A 16,831-nucleotide genomic window follows, 5' to 3' on the forward strand; every position below is an offset into this window, starting at 1 on the left:
ATCTTTGATAGCATTAGTTAGCTGCAGGGTGTAAAACTAAAACCATTCTTTTCGTCCATCTCCTGCTGGATCCACTTGATACTCCAGTGCTGGATTTTGACTTAGTACGATCAATCGAGCAAGTGTAATAATGCGTAGACCTGTGCAATGTCAATTTCAACGACACCAAATTGGCTGATCAACTTATTTCTATAATTTTTTTTGGTGATAGATCTTCCTTACTAACAGTCAAAAATGTCTTCATTATGGCAAAACTCAGCCGCGGTTGCGGGTATTGGTGTAGCGGCGGTAGTTTCCGCAGTTTATCTCTCCAAACGTAGCGCCGCTCCAGAAATACCAGCCATTGATATCAATCATCAATCAGTGGAACTAGAGGTAAGTCATTTGTGCTGTACTGCACTGTACTCATTTCGTGTTCTGTATGAATCGAGTGGCTAGCTTAAGCTTACACAACTCCTTCTCATCGATGCTTTTACTGTCAAGTTCAATAAAATGACAGTTAATTAATGAAAGACAATGATCAATGCTCTTATGAACTACTAAATTGGGCAGTTGAATCATACTATACTGGATGGACGATGATAATAATAATCTTATACAGCATTCTGTATAGGTACTATTTACTTTTGTTTCGCAAGCTACATTTTTATTTCTAGTCTGATGATTTAGCAAGCAATGCATACTGTACGATGGTGCTGGACCTCTGTTTACTGTTGAATTGTTCCATGTGTAAACTACGGTATCTCTCTCTCTCTCTCTCTCTCTCTATAAGTATACACTGCACTCAGTGCTTAATTGCCTACTACGCAGTGACTCACTGTCATCAGTTGTTAGTAACTTGACCAAATCTTAAAATGAACTATAGGCGAATGTTTGAATTCCTTTTCTTCTACAGTATTTATTAACTCGAGCAAAGTTGTCTACGTGCTTTCCGCGTCGTCGCGTAATATGTCAGCATTCTTACCGGGAGGAGGCCTGCCACGATGCACAGTTCTGGATAAGGGTGTTATTTATGTCTTCCTATATCTGTTAATACTATTTAATACATACACTTACACTCACAAATTACACCATCATCCTCAAGGTGATTCTACGTCGGTAATATTGGCATGAGCCAGAGTTAGAAATTATAGTGCGGGACTTGCCAATTTCTGTAAGCTAGTTAAGTATAAGTGGAGGATGATGATACTAAAAATGAGACTCTTTTAAGGTGAAATTTGAACAGCTTTTACCAAGGAAATGAAAAGCTATGAACAATTTTCCATACATATTCACATCACTGTAACAAAAAAAATAATAATGTAATCTATATTGACTGCAACTCTAACCACAGACTACTAGATATTAAGGTATGACATCAGAGAGGCTAAAGATGCCTGCGGGCCTCACTCAAGTTCAAAGCTCTGCTAGATATGTGCATTTATTAATCTATGCCCTAGTTAGTTAGATAGCTATTAAAAGATGTAATGTGATATAATTTGATATTGATGGTATATTGTCCTTTAATTAGCATTAGCTGATTATATTAATTATTATGATCATTATCACAGAAATGATTTAAAAATAAATAATAAAGTCATAAGATTAGACTTCTTTTTATCACGATTAATACTGTAGTGTTGTTGCATCTTACTATGGTTAAAAATTATACTTATAAATTTTACTATTTGAGTCTCCTGTTAATTCACAGTTGTGGCTTTTTTATTCCTAATACGCGTATATAAATGTGTATATCTATAGGATGGTTCGCGTGTACATGCCGGATTAGAGGACCCTAACCAATTATTAGAGTACTTATATGAAGATTCTAAAACAGTTTTAGAGTGTCTTCACCGTGGAGCTCGTGTATCAAGTAAGATACTTACTAATTGCTACTCATCCTGATCAATGCTATGAAAATACAAACTCTTCGATTGAAGCGTTCGATTTCATAAGTATGTACTTATGGCGATTTCACATCGTTAAATGTTCCTATTCATTGCTAGACAACGGACCTTGCCTCGGTTATAGAGATGGGGATGGACCTTATCAATGGATCCACTACAACGAGGTAAAGACTGTAAAAAGTTCATTTCGAGCTATGTGTATTGAAATTCGACTTTGGACATAATCCTATCTTAAAAATATACCCTTTTATCAATATAACGATAATATGTGTAGATATACCCATTTAGACTGCACCTAAAGGTGTACGCAGCCACATATTATATTCTTAACATTAATTTATAATTTATGTAACATAGGTTATAGAAAAAGCAGAGGCAATCGGATCTGGTCTTGTATCTCTCGGTTCCAGTCCTGGAGAAGATACATTCGTTGCTATCTACTCACAGAATCGTCCTGAGGTTTGATTTGATGATTTAAATCATTTCATCTGACTTAATTGCCATTTAATGCTAAACAAATTTATTTTGTGATATAATATCCGAAAAATATTGTGTATTTCTTACACTAGTGGATTATGTGCGAGCACGCGTGTTACTCTTATTCAATGGTGGTTGTTGCTTTATATGATACGCTTGGAAAAGATTCTTGTCGATATATCCTAGACCAAAGTGGGTTGATTGCTACAATTGAATATCATCTGTATGATGAAACAATAGTACAATAGTAATACTTAACTAGCACCGCAAGGTAATTATTTTATGTCCACAATCAATTTTAATTTCAGCTAAATGCACCACTGCTATTTGCGATAATAGCGAAAAAGTTAACAGTTTACTACTGCTGTGTGACGAGCTACCAAATTTGCGTAATATTATCAAGATAGATGATGTAACACCGGAAGAAAAAGCGCGGGCTAGTAAAATAAATGTCAACCTTCTTCAACTATCTGAGTTAGAAGTATGCCCTCAGATTTCCTTTTAAACTTTGCTAGCGTTGTCTGCTTGTTTTAAAACTGTTTTATATTCTTTATTTTAATATTAAAAGGCTTTGGGTAGAAAAGACAAACATAAATTGCAGGTATTTGTTGGATAACTATTCTGTATTAATTTAATAACATCAATACTTTCAATACTTATGTGTAATAGTTGTAATTTATTAAAACGGTACTCCATTTGTTAGCCTGCAACTCCAAACAGTCTCGCAACACTTTGTTATACCAGCGGGACTACAGGTGAGTTTCGTACTAGTTTACAGCATCAGAAGTTATCACATACGACAACTAACATGGGCATAAACTTGAATATTTATTTCTTTCTTATTAGGTGACCCGAAGGGAGCTATGTTAGATCATCGTAGTGTTGTAGCTAATTCCGCCGGACTTTACAGTCAAATGAAAGTTAGTGTTGCTACAGCTTCGGCAGTTATTGTATTGTGTAATATTAAACTTTGTTGTATTTGGCTTTTACCTTTACGTAGGATTCCGTACGTATCGAACCTAATGACACGCTTCTTTCATACTTGCCTCTTGCTCATATGCTTGAAAGGGTTATTGAGGTATCCTGAAATCTTACGCATTTCCTGCTCTACTCCTCTATAAACACAATTACAATTACGATATTAACTGACATTTTTTATAGACATTAATGTATTGTGAAGGTAGTCAAGTAGCATTCTATCGTGGCGATGTAAAACTCTTAATGGATGATTTAAAATGTGCAAGGTCTGTAACCTATTATTAAGTTCATTGCCATGGTTTATTCATACAGATAAATTAATCTTTTTAACTTGCCTAGGCCTACAGTTTTTCCTTGTGTACCACGATTATTAAATCGTATATATGACAAGGTGAGCTGCGATTGCTCTACTACTACGTAGCTATTGCGTTTTCGTTAACAAATCTATGAATTTAGGTTTTGGCTGGTGTCGCAGAAAGCTGGTTAAAAAAGTCTATATTTGATATGGCCTTAAAGTATAAAGAAAGAGAAGTACAAAAGTAGGCATTTAGAGTAAAATCGTCTGTCTAGTGTTTTTACTGATTAAATTACGATTATATTTTGAAACCAACTGTTACAAATTTTCCGGTAATTGTGACCGCACTTTACTCATTCTTACCTAGAGGTATTATTCGTCAAAATAGCATATGGGACACTCTGATATTTAAGAAGGTTCAGGTAACAATCTGAACAAATACATTTAGTAATCATTAATATGTGCACAGTAGCTTTCTTACATTACTTTTTGCATTTATAGAATCTCCTTGGTGGACGTGTGCGTTTATTGGTTTCCGGTGCTGCTCCATTATCGCCGAAAGTCTTGCTATTTTTACGAGCAGTTCTAGGTGTTCCAGTAAGTTCGTACACAATTTAAGTTACCATATGAAAATAGTTCAGAACTTAATTGCTATACGTCGGTATGGTAGTACTGAATCTGTAACGTTAACCTATTGTAACTGGATTCCTGTCAGGTTCTGGAGGGATACGGACAAACGGAAGCAACAGCCGGTACAAATTTGAATGTTCTTGGAGATCCAACAGTTGGTATGCAATACTTTATAAAATTTTATCTTGTTATCTAAGCAAAGTAATTAATCATTTATAACTTGATTTTAAAAAATTAATAGGCCATGTTGGACCGCCTTCGATGTCAGTGAAAATTAAATTGATTGATGTACCGGAAATGGACTACTATATAAAAGATAACAAGGGCGAGGTAGGGCTATCGAATTTTAGCTCAATATCATATACTCTGTACTAAAATTTTAATTTTAAATTTGGATATTCAGATTTGTTTTAAAGGTCCAATATGCTTTCGTGGGTATTTCGGAAATGCGAAGAAGACAGCAGACACTATTGACAGTGATGGATGGATACATTCTGGAGATATTGGTGAATGGTTACCGGTTTGTATACGATTAATTTATTAATTTAAATTCCTGTGAAAGTATGTAATATATTATTTATCACTTCTAGAACGGTGCATTAAAAATAATTGATAGGATAAAGCACATCTTTAAATTATCGCAAGTATGAATTATTTAGGAATCGCTAATACAAATATTAATAAATGAGACTATGTGTTACTAATACTTATTGTACACTTTTAGGGTGAATATGTAGCGCCAGAAAAGATTGAGAACGTCTACATTAGATGCCCTCTAGTTGCTCAAATCTTCGTATATGGTGATAGCTTGCAGGTAGGGTGAAAAGTCAAAATACGTTCACATGCAGCATTACTCAGTTAAGGGTATTAAAATCTTGTGTTTATACTTTGTTTTAGTCTTATCTTGTAGGGATTATTATGCCAGATGAAGAATCTGCTTTTGCATGGGCATCGAAGCGTGGCCTTAAGAAGGATCTCCAAGAATTAAGTGTAAACGAGACATTCAAAGAGGCTGTTATGACAGATTTGAATCGTTTAGGAAAAGAAAATGGCTTAAAATCATTCGAACAGGCAAATAAAATACAGTTTAATCTTGGCCATACGTGCATTCAATAAAGTACTCATATTTTATATTCAATACTCATCTAGATTAAGAAAATTTCAATTCAAACTGAATTGTTCTCTGTGGAAAATGGTCTTCTCACGCCTACTTTTAAGGCAAAACGACCACAAATTAAGAAAGTATATGAAGCTGAATTGATGAAAATGTATAAGTCAGCTTAAATAAATTCAACTACTAGTTCTCACATTTAACCTTATGTACTTGAAAACTATAATCAACATTAATACATAAAATATAGTATTTCGTTTTTCCACGGCGTGAAAACATATTTTTCTAGTTGACATATTGCCGGATATATCTATACCATAATAATAATTCTTCTCCGTAGTTCATTGTTTTCATTAGTTATATCTTAGAAAATATTGCCAATATTTATCGCTGATTTTTCTGGTCTTTTATTAACTTTGGAACTGATTGAATTAAGAATCTTACTTTTATGTTGATTTCGGTCTATATTATGGCGTTTCCAACTCTACTGTTAATTTATAAGTGTACTAACTGAGATTGATCGTGACCGCAGATGTTCTGTTATCACTTAAATGTTTATCGTTAGTATTCTCCGAATTAATAGTATATTATGGTTATTATAATAATTTTATTGTTGTAATTATTTTTAAGGTAACTGGTATTTAGTTGATTTAAATATTTTGCATGTGCAAGTACCTCCTGCATGTGACATTTGACTTAAAACGCTTTTACCACTACCAGCTCATCGGCTATGACTGCATATCGTGTCAGATATTCTATTTAGAATTTAATCGGTAATATATTGTGATCACTTTGACCTATATTGATTTTAATAAAAATAATTTATCATCGCTGTATAATATTGTGGCAGTTCATATGTGTATCACAGGCGTGCGGCGTTGTAGTCCTTTAAACTAATAATGATAAAGATGTGGGACTTTTGATATACTGAACGATACTACTAATTCGTATACTACAGAAAGATATTCATATTTCGATACGGCATTATGTATACATTTATCTTCTATCTATCAACCATTTCAATTTAGTTTAAAATTATATCAAGTTATTTACATTAGTTAGTTAGTGTATTAGTGTCATGGTATGTAAGTGTCAAACAATGCAAGCGAGACTTGTCAGTATAGGTAATGTCGAATCTAGACTAGGCAAATTCTATAGTTAATCGTGCATACTTGCGTTCTATTATTATCTTATTTAGTTTTAATTCATAATTCGATATAGAATTCTAGAATACACTGCTCGTCTTGACTGGGCTAGCGTCTTTAAGAAGCTCTCGCACTTTTACAAGCTTTCTTTGAATCTTATCAATTACACCTATTTATGAACATGTATTGAAAAGTAATAATTAATAAAGTAATTGAAGTAATTATACTTAATCTCGATTGCGTGAATATTGCACAGTACTGTAGTTACTACAACTTACTTCCAATGTAATACGCAAGTTCTAAGATTTCAATGTGTGGGATGGGCTAGGATGGTGATAAACTATTCTTGTATTATTGTCAGGGCGCTCATACGTTATCTGTTTTAATCGCAAAATGTAAAATGAAAAGCATACTGTATACAAATGCTAGAGTAGTAGGGCAGGGATTATAACATGGTAGGCCTATGTCCTTCGTGTGCAGATTTCGACTGCTTTATTATTATTACATAATAGTGATCCATTTACAACCTCATTAGACTGGAGTTGTTATCTAACTGCCGTATACGCTGTATTTGTTATTCAGTGATCTCATTTCTTATCATTAGCCTATAAATATCCTTTTTATAATAATTACTCATAATACTACAGTAATGATAACAATATAGTGAAATATATTGGAGTTACTTGTAAACGATATAGCGATTGAAGAATATTAAACACTATAATCAGATATTATAGCTACATCTCGCACGAAATTGTGTAAATATGGATAAAAGTTGACAGTTTAATGTTAGCATATCGTCATCATTGAATATAACAAAATCATCAGAGTAAACTGTCAAGGCAATGATAACTGACTGGTATACACATCATTGTGATTTACACAAAGTACAGGACAATGTAATCACACCTTTCAGTTTACCATCGAATGAAAATTAAGTAGAATATAAAGCAGCATTTATGTCAATGTTACCCACTTTCATTCATCTTAGCAATGCAAAAAATACTTTATAAACTTTCTATCTTAAGTATTTTAGGATTAACTTCTAATAATATCTACTACTAGAGCAATATGAAGTTTGATTGCACAGTTGACATAAACACGATAAATGATTAAATGTGATACAGGATATAGCTTTACATCCGATTTCGAATATATGAATATCATTTTACTTTACGATTCCGAGGCAACTTTGGCACTTTCGGATGAAGTCAAGAATTGAGCAAGGTCGATGCTAGTAACTATTCCATATACAGATTGTCTTTCTGTAACTTCCTTAGAATCTAAGTTTTGATTAAATATGAAATTAGAACGAGTAATAAGGGATGACTCTTTATTAATTGTAGCCTATTGTATAAAAAATCTTGACCCGTATCCTTACAATGTTTTTGATTGTGGACAATCAAAGCAAAGTGATCACGCTCGAGAATGCGGGAAAGTTCTCCTAACGTTCTCTTTAGGGTAATCTAGATTGAATAATACATCTCTATTAACCTTAGTACGAAAACAGTCATAGCACCTGATGTCATTACTATAATAAATTAATTTTAACCATTTATACTCTATGCAAACTTTAATCTCGTGCTTCTACGTAAATTACCGTATTAAATCTTTTGTATGCCATAACGGAAATTGGATCAGTATTATTAGCTCTTCCTGCCAGTAACCAGGCTACAATACTGCCAAGTGTTACAACGCCAACAGGGACACTATTACAATATAAAAATGAACAAATAAGTCGTTGAAGTACGGTGGCGTATAGATTAGATGTTTTCGAGCGAAGTAGACTGGTAACTAAAAGACAAGTTAACATGTTCTTTGTGTTATAATCATTTGATAATTACCCTGATTCATCAACGATAGGCAATTGGTTGAATAATTCTCTATTATTAAAATTTAAAGGCATTTTATAAGATTTTTTAATACAATGTAGATATTTGTGCGTATAAACTTGATACCAAGGTTGTATTGTAAAACAATTGAGAGATTCTATTTGATTTTTACCTTTTCATGATTTCAACAACCTCACCAATGGTTACAGTAGGTGTAATAACTAAAGGGGTAGAGATATCGAGTCTGCTGACTGGTAAATTCCACCACCTAGTTTTACATATATCATACGTAAAATTTAGCATCAGCGAAACCGGCGTTTAAAGAGTTATCCATAAAGACTATAAACAGAAAAATGAGGCTTTCCATCTAACTCACCAATGTTTTAAACCAACAGCGACAGCCGGGTCTTCCATAAATCCGTTCTCTATCATCCAATCATCGTTAACGAATTTGGTCCTATGTTATAGTATAAAAGAGGATATCACAGCTTAACTGCAGGGATTCTACCAACGCAATCTTAATCATTTATCCTAATTTATGAAAAATCGCTGAAACATAAACGAACATGTAATTACGAATGGAGTCCGGGAGGATGACTACGCAAGTTTGATTTTCATTTAAGTCTTTGGCAGTCTGCAACGCTATCGAGAGAGCACTACCACTAGAACCGCCTAAGCATAGCCACATAAAGAGGTAAGAATACGCGTATACAGTAATTACTGAAAGACTTTAGAGATGAAATGTTATCTAGGGAGGGCATTGTAATCGTACCACACAGTAAACCCTCCTCTCGAATGAGATATCTTGCATATTCGAATGAATCTTTGTCATTACACTTGTACCACTGATCCACAACATTTCGGTCTATAACTGTTGGAATGAAGTCGTATCCAATGCCTTCCACCTTGTGAATAATTATAAAATTATCAATTAGTCACATACTGAAACGCTTATTTTATATTTACTACTAATAATTAAAATGTACATGATATCCTGAGGAATCAACGTTCAATTCTTTCGGTTGAGCAAGGATCGATCCTAATGGATCCACTCCGATAATCTTTTTTGTAAAAATGTGATAAGACATACAGCATTTTAAATTATGACGATTTATCCCGCCGTCAAGATATATCAAAGGTTACATTATACATATTCTTTAAAAGTTTCAAGTAATACCTTGACATTTTTAATCTTTTCCTTTAATTTCCGACCGATACCGCTAACAGTTCCACCAGTTCCGGCCCCAGCAACCAAAACATCAATTTTACCTATTAAGATGTAAATCATGAGTGAAATTAAAACAAATAGGGCAGCTAGAATACATAATTGTGTGATTGCATAATATCATAAATCATTAAAAATTATTAATTTTTTGCACTTACTATCGCATTGATACAATAGTTCTTCGGCAGTAGTATCGTAGTGTGCCAATGGATTGCCGGCATTGACGTACTATGCAATAAAACGTGATAATTTTGAATAGTGTCAATAATATTAGCGTTCGTTGTTAAAAAGATTATCTAGTTATCAAACGTATTTTACGGTGAAGCTGCGGACTAACACTATAAATCTGCCAACCTGATTTAAAATTATAGCATTTTTAGTTTCTTTCTGTAATCTTTCAGCGACCGCAATATGCGATTCTAAATTGAGATTAATATATATACAATAATGTATTAGGATAGTTGATGGGCCGAATAGAAAACTTTTTTCTCAAAATTTACAACATCGACATTATACTCGGTATAAGGAATTCATTTTTAAGGTGAAAAGTCGCTGATACTTTAACTTATGAGAAATGTATCATCTTGAAAACTACTGTAATCAATTATTATGATGGTATGCTTTTTAATTAATACTAAACCTGGCGAATCGAAGCTAGCATTAGTTGGAGTTCGGACGATTTCAGCTCCTAAAGCCCTTAGCGTCAAAACCTAGTAGTATAACAGATCAACTATTTATAACATGATTGATTACGGATTGCATCTGTAAACAATACGAATAGGAAATTTCTTTTCCATGACGCATACATTGATTATAATTAACCTTTTCTGCGCTCATTTTTTCTGGCATAACAATAATACATCGGTAGCCTTTAACCGCCGCAACGAGGGCTAAACCAATGCCTTAAATCATTTAGGAAATTGTATGATATTTTAATTGTGTTACCCCTACTACTGTATACTGTAATAACGCCATTATTGGCTGAAATAAACTTAATACAACTAGTGTGAAATGAATTAATAAACCATGTGATGTTACCAGTATTTCCCGAAGTTGGCTCGATCAATGTATACCCTGGTTTAATTTTTCCTTCTCTTTCTGCTTCTTCTACCATACGCAAAGCAATGCGATCCTTGACAGAACCGCCAGCATTCATAAATTCGCACTTTGCCACTAGAAAACAAAGAGGCATACATGCATCAAGATTTTATATATAAAATATACATTAACATGAGCGTCATGCAAACGAGTTGTATCCGATAGTTGCTACCAGAGGTGAACTACTCGATTTACCTACAGTAGTTTAAGGCGCAGTATTTTAATCAGGTCAAAAGAGTAGGTAATATGCAACGATAGCGTCAACATTCTATAAAATATTGTATACTTACATAGTCTACATTTTAAGCCAAATTTCTTTTCAATTTTATTTAATCGAACAACAGGTGTAAAGCCTATGTTATCCAATGCTGTTTGTCTGACTTTGTCATTGATTTTCCTATAAAGTAAAATAGCAAACGCCGATGAGCAAAATTTTCATTTAATCCTGTGCTCAGTATCGTCTAGTATAATCGCTAAACTGGATTCCATACAGTAGTTAATTTGAGATGCTATAAGAGCACAAGAGACACGTTGATTGAGAAATTTTTGAATCATAGGCTCCTACTATCGCTCCACTATTATCGAAGATGGTAGGATTACGATGGATATGCAGCTGCATTTACTGTATGTGATCAACTTGACTATAGACTGTGAGTATTGATGTTCTTGTTATGCAGTCCATGGTCAATTGTGGCAGATCGATCAGAGTTTACGAGTAGTTGTATGAATAAAATCTTAACACGTAATGTGAGATAGTAACAATATCGGATGTATTTTACCTAATTTGGTTGATTGACCATTTCTTACTTAGCGAAGAAATTGCTTTAAGAGTAGAGAATAACAAGAGTTGTAGGTCTTAAGGGGACAGCACTCATGCCTTACTAAGTACAGTAGTGTAGAGTAACGACCACAAAAGTTTAGAAAAGGAGTAGCAGTAACAAATGTAAAAGTGTTTGAACGTTAAGCAAATGCTTCTTCTTCAGGTATTTTCCAACATGTTGAAAGGAGTTTATTTTCCAGCTCCATCGTCAAGTCGTTGATGTATCTATTGGTGTGCGTTCTTGTGCTCAAGTTAGCGTAGGCCCCGGGCGGAATGATTGGTGCTAATGTTCTTCTCTGCTGTGTAGTACCTTGCTCCCAGTACTGTATAGCAATAGGTTCGGTGGACTGTTGTTGTAGCAAAAGCATTGCTACTGTCTAGTCCAACTCAGCAATTGGTTAATGTACGCTTTTAATGTATTGAAACTATCAGTGGTAACAAGGTCAATATGTTCAACTACTAAGAGAAGAGAAAAGAAAAGAAAGTAGACTAAGAGTTGAAATTGAACTTTTGTAGGAGAAATAAGACAGTAAGATACTGCAGTCAAAGGGTGAGTGAGTATGGTATGCAAGATGGCAAAGCAATCCAGTAACAGACTGTTTGTTTAACCTGTACACAGTATGCGGTCTTGGCAAGCTGTGCTTGGATTTGATAGATATATTTGTACTAAAATAAGTTAGTGAACATCGTCCATGATGATCATCTTTCTCTTTTCTACTATTCAAGAAAGTAAGAGAAGATGCTTCAATGTATGTTTCAGTTCACGGTAGCGAGCACCAACAAGATTGAAGATCGAAAGGGGGGGAAAAAAATGAGAAAATTTTCGATTGTCTTTCGTCTCACTTGATGATGAGGCTGTATAATTTGAAACGACTTGTTCAGTATGACATAGTCAAGTGGATTGGCCATAGTTTTACGCCATGTTGAATAATGTACTCGTCATCAAGACTAGAAATAGAGCATGATTGATGTCAAGGCGAGTATCCAACCTTACCGAACTTGATGATGATGCGGCGAATTGGCAGTCGTGTCTAACGCCCAAGTACATTTAGAAGGTCGATCAGGCCTATCTCGTAATCCACTTTGACTTTCAGAAGTAGCATCCGACATAATTTTCAATTTTTTCTCACAAGATTGGCACAGTTGTCAAATATCCACAAGGGAATGGAAGTCAAAATCGCTTTCAATTGCTTGAACTTTCTGGACTTGAAATTGGATCGACGGCAATGGACTCCAATCGGACTGAGTGACACACTAGTAGCGTGTCAACTGTAGTAGTGGGAATGACGCTCGTATGGAGAGTGAAGCGAGTAACGTAGACGACACTGTCGAGTCGACTGCAACAACAGACTGAGTGACACACTAGTGGCGGTGTCAACTGTAGTAGTGGGAATGACGCTCGTATGGAGAGTGAAGCGAGTAACGTAGACGACACTGTCGAGTCGAGTGCAACAACAGACTGAGTGACACACTAGTGGCGTGTCAACTGTAGTAGTGGGAATGACGCTCGTATGGAGAGTGAAGCGAGTAACGTAGAGTCGACTGCAACAAAGGACGAGTGACACAGTAGTGGCGTGTCAGCAGTAGTAGTGGGATGACGCCAGTAACGTACACGACACGACACTGTCGAGTCGACTGCAACAAAAGACGATTGATTGGTCAAGGGCTGCGTGACGATATCAAGGTGGCCTGTCATGTGGTCAATACGCTCCTGGAGAGAGTATCACATCGCATTCAATACATTACAGTCAGTACGCGCGCCTACACCTTTTCCATGCCTCGTGCCACATCAAAACACCTGCTCGATTGTGGTGCTTTTCTGGACCATGACGGACACGGATCGGTACTAGTAGGTACCGTTTAATGGAAAGGCGTGCCCAAACGTAACAGCCAGTCAAAAACGGCGAGAGGGACATGTCCCCCCTTCCCTTTTTCAAAGCGCTATTAATTGCACTGTTAAGACATACGTACGCCCCCCCCCCAAAAAGGCAAAAAGAAAAAGTTCTTTCTTGGACTAGAAAGACCCTCAGGCAAATGATTTCACTACTTTCACTGCCGTCACTAAAGCAGAACAAGATGGAGGGACGATTGGATTGTTTTCTAATCGCTTTATTGTAGAGTCGTTTCTTTTTTTTGGGGGGTACCTTGATGATTGCTTTAAACAATCGGACATGGGTAGAAATTACATACTGTATGTTTTCCCAATGAAAAACTTGGTGATATCCAAGAATGTCCATTCTGCCACACCTGGTAATGGTAGTAAATGGCCACATCCACTGTAGGAGAGTAGATCATACTATCCTTGAAACTACAATTGTGGGTTAAGCGTATTGAAATGAAGGATTAATGTTGTTGGAGATGTGCTAGATACCTGCCACTATCGTGGTAGCCATTGGGCGAGGGGAGCCTTATTTCGGTCAAGATAGTGTACTGTATGACAGCTTTTCTGACTAGCGATCTATCTTGATTTACAGCTATTGTAGTCAGCGACTTTATTAAAGATACTGTACACAGCATGGATTAGGAAATAGACAGCTGTGCCAATTAAATGCCAGTCTTGCCATGTGTCAAAGTCTTGTGGTTACTGGATGGATATTTCCAATTTGTGCCTAATGTTAGGGTTTGATTGCATTACACAATAAGAAAATAAATTTCCTTCAATGAAAAAACAATCTCGTCTACGGATTCTTCCACACTCCATTCACAATGATATGTGTGCAGAACAGCTTGATCGCATCAATACATTCAAGAAATGCTTGATGTTAAAGCCAATTTCTACTCAATACTGAATTGATTACAGTATACAAGTGATATAGATCTTATGGTCAATGTCCAATCAATGGGGTAGTGTGGATTACAACGGAACATTAGTTCCATCACTGCATGGTAGCGCAACAAACATTTTCAATCAGTGCGACGCCATTCAAGCCAATGATAATCAATAAATCAATACCTCACAAAACCATGATCAGTGTTTGATATCACGCACATCTACCTAAATCCGCTACTGTTATCCATAATTACTACCTTTCAATAAGCCACATACAGATATAACCAGTCGATGTATTGCACCCAAAATCCATTTGTGGCTCAACAACCGTCCAATGTCCACAGTAGTTAACCAAGAGTAAAAGTGTGCATCAATAATAACTCATGATTTTGGTTATACTGCCGCCACAATTGTACTTAACAGCTAAAAGAGATAACCAATTTGCTTCCACAGACTACTACAATAATTGGCATTTTATTGTATGCATGAATCATCTTTATCTCAATATTTATAACAATCGTAATACTTATTCATATATCATCTCTATAGACAATCACTGAAAATTAAAAGTACTACGACTAGTAATTCATTAGCCATTCGATATTTACTAACGTCTCATTTTGTGACTAAACTGTTCCAAAGGGAGTAAAATCAAATAGGCTAGTTTCCTCCTACTTCCATACAATTGGAATGCAGCTAGGAACCTTAATTATTCTAAACCGATCCAGGGCTACATTGATACTTTCGATATGGTAAATACTTGCAGAATAGACTTTGTATTTTATATTGGCTTAATCTTTCCTATGTAGGTACTGTGCGCAGTAGCCGACACTCAACTGCCAATATACTATAATTATATCGCAAATCAATTCGTTCAAAAGTCATGCTATTAAACCGATAATAGTCATCTTATTGCCATTATAACCTCGTACAGTGTATGGTTTGAATTATAGTACAATATCAACAAAATATGGTGGCATACCTAAACGCTACATGTTATCGCTAATAACAGTCTAGAATCAATTTTTGAGAGAGCGAAAGTAGTCCGGCGCCATTTCCGATAGCCACTCTGGTTCAATAAGACTTAAATCTCTCATATAACATTTGGTTGTTTGAACTAAATCGGTATATACAACATAGGCCGGCTTAGCGCCAAATAAGCATGAGGTTGGATGTATAGCTACTGGTAAATGATTAGCAATGGTGAGGTATCCACTGTCCGTTTGCAGTTCAGCTGTATTTAAAAATAATCCAGCAAGAAGGCACCGTCTTACTAATGAAGTATCGTGATTACAAGATACCAATGGTATCCCAATCGTTTGGCATATCTGGCATAATTGTTGACGAATAGCTATAGCACTTTTCATGGCGCGAATGTTAATAAAGTTCTGATAGCACCAATCTTTGCTACCTTTCGCCGATTTAAAAGCTTTATATAGATTTAATAAAGTAACATGATCCCCTTCAGATGATGTTAATTTTCTTCTTACTTCCAAAGCTTGTTCACGCTTATCATAAGGCGTATACAATATTGAATCTTCAGAAAGTAAGGCTACAAGTGTAACTATCTCTTCTGTACAGTTGTAATTTTTAGCCGTGAGAAGAATTTTGGAGAATCGTGGTTCAAGCGGAAATCGAGCCATAGTTTTACCTAATTGAGTCAACTGAATATAGTCCATTTTTTCCACTGCACCTAATTGATAAAGTTGTTCAAGTGCATTGCGTAAATTATTAACTGGTGGCCTATCAATAAAATCGAAATTGATTACATCCTTGATACCAATGGCTAACATTTGCAAAGCAACACCAGTTAGGTTACATCGTTGTATTTCTGGTCTCGTATGAGACGATAGCTCGTGATACGAATCTTCAGTGTACAGCCGATAGCACATTCCACTTGATTCTCGACCCGCTCGGCCAGTACGCTGCAGTGCTTGATCTTTGGCAATAGGTTGGACAGTCAAAACATCAAAACCAGTACGTGAATTATATTGTCGAACTTTGACCATACCGGTGTCAATGACAATTTTAATATCTTTAATTGTAACCGAAGTCTCGGCAAGATTTGTAGCTAGGACTACCTTGCGACTATTAGACGGAGAAGGCTCGAACACTTTCATTTGCTGACGTGGTGGTAGTCCAGCAAACATTGGACAGATTAGTATTTCTGCTACATTATTCACTAGATGCTTCAGATGACTTTTAAGCAATCTCTCTAAAGATTCAATCTCTTCTTGACCGGTCAAAAATACTACAATTCCCCAATGGGGTGGATGGAGCTTGTGGACTTGAAGGATAGCTACTAGAGCAGAATGGAGATAATCTGGTTGAGGCTGAGAGGTATACATAATTTGTATTGGAAATTGTCTGCCTTCGATATAAATAACTTTGGCATTATCCAGATAATTGATAAAGTGTTGGGGATCCAATGTTGCAGACATAATCATAATCTTAAGTGGATTTAATTGCGGATTAGTGGCCCTTAACTGTTGACAATTTTTAATAACACCAAATAAAATATCTGTATGGATGGTACGAACATGAGCTTCATCTAATATTATGAT

General features: G+C 35.5%; 2 protein-coding genes across 2 annotated transcripts; one reads left to right on the top strand and one right to left on the bottom strand.

Moving 5' to 3' along the window:
- Positions 1-948: 948 nt before the first annotated feature.
- On the top strand, positions 949-5,527 carry TRIADDRAFT_50825 (uncharacterized protein; the record flags this gene model as incomplete). The annotated part of the gene is made up of 21 exons (XM_002116137.1): positions 949-1,005; positions 1,741-1,852; positions 1,986-2,050; positions 2,244-2,345; positions 2,456-2,555; positions 2,672-2,844; positions 3,067-3,118; positions 3,210-3,283; positions 3,364-3,441; positions 3,525-3,607; positions 3,681-3,732; positions 3,798-3,880; positions 4,004-4,058; positions 4,138-4,233; positions 4,352-4,424; positions 4,508-4,596; positions 4,670-4,786; positions 4,857-4,910; positions 4,991-5,080; positions 5,164-5,351; positions 5,416-5,527. 21 exons carry the CDS (start codon positions 949-951, stop codon positions 5,525-5,527), a joined length of 1,905 nt encoding a protein of 634 aa, XP_002116173.1.
- Positions 5,528-7,695: 2,168 nt separating this feature from the next.
- TRIADDRAFT_30632 (uncharacterized protein) lies at positions 7,696-12,607 on the bottom strand (the record flags this gene model as incomplete). The annotated part of the gene is made up of 17 exons (XM_002116230.1): positions 7,696-7,793; positions 7,892-7,988; positions 8,123-8,231; positions 8,367-8,405; positions 8,527-8,622; positions 8,731-8,811; positions 8,921-9,026; positions 9,127-9,259; positions 9,341-9,415; positions 9,532-9,623; positions 9,738-9,807; positions 9,934-9,998; positions 10,220-10,289; positions 10,402-10,481; positions 10,618-10,752; positions 10,968-11,074; positions 12,492-12,607. The coding sequence occupies 17 exons, from the start codon at positions 12,605-12,607 to the stop codon at positions 7,696-7,698; spliced, it is 1,569 nt and encodes a 522-aa protein (XP_002116266.1).
- Positions 12,608-16,831: the final 4,224 nt, after the last annotated feature.

This window comes from Trichoplax adhaerens, genomic scaffold (assembly GCF_000150275.1).
Source record: "Trichoplax adhaerens TRIADscaffold_14 genomic scaffold, whole genome shotgun sequence".
Lineage (NCBI taxonomy): Eukaryota > Metazoa > Placozoa > Uniplacotomia > Trichoplacea > Trichoplacidae > Trichoplax > Trichoplax adhaerens.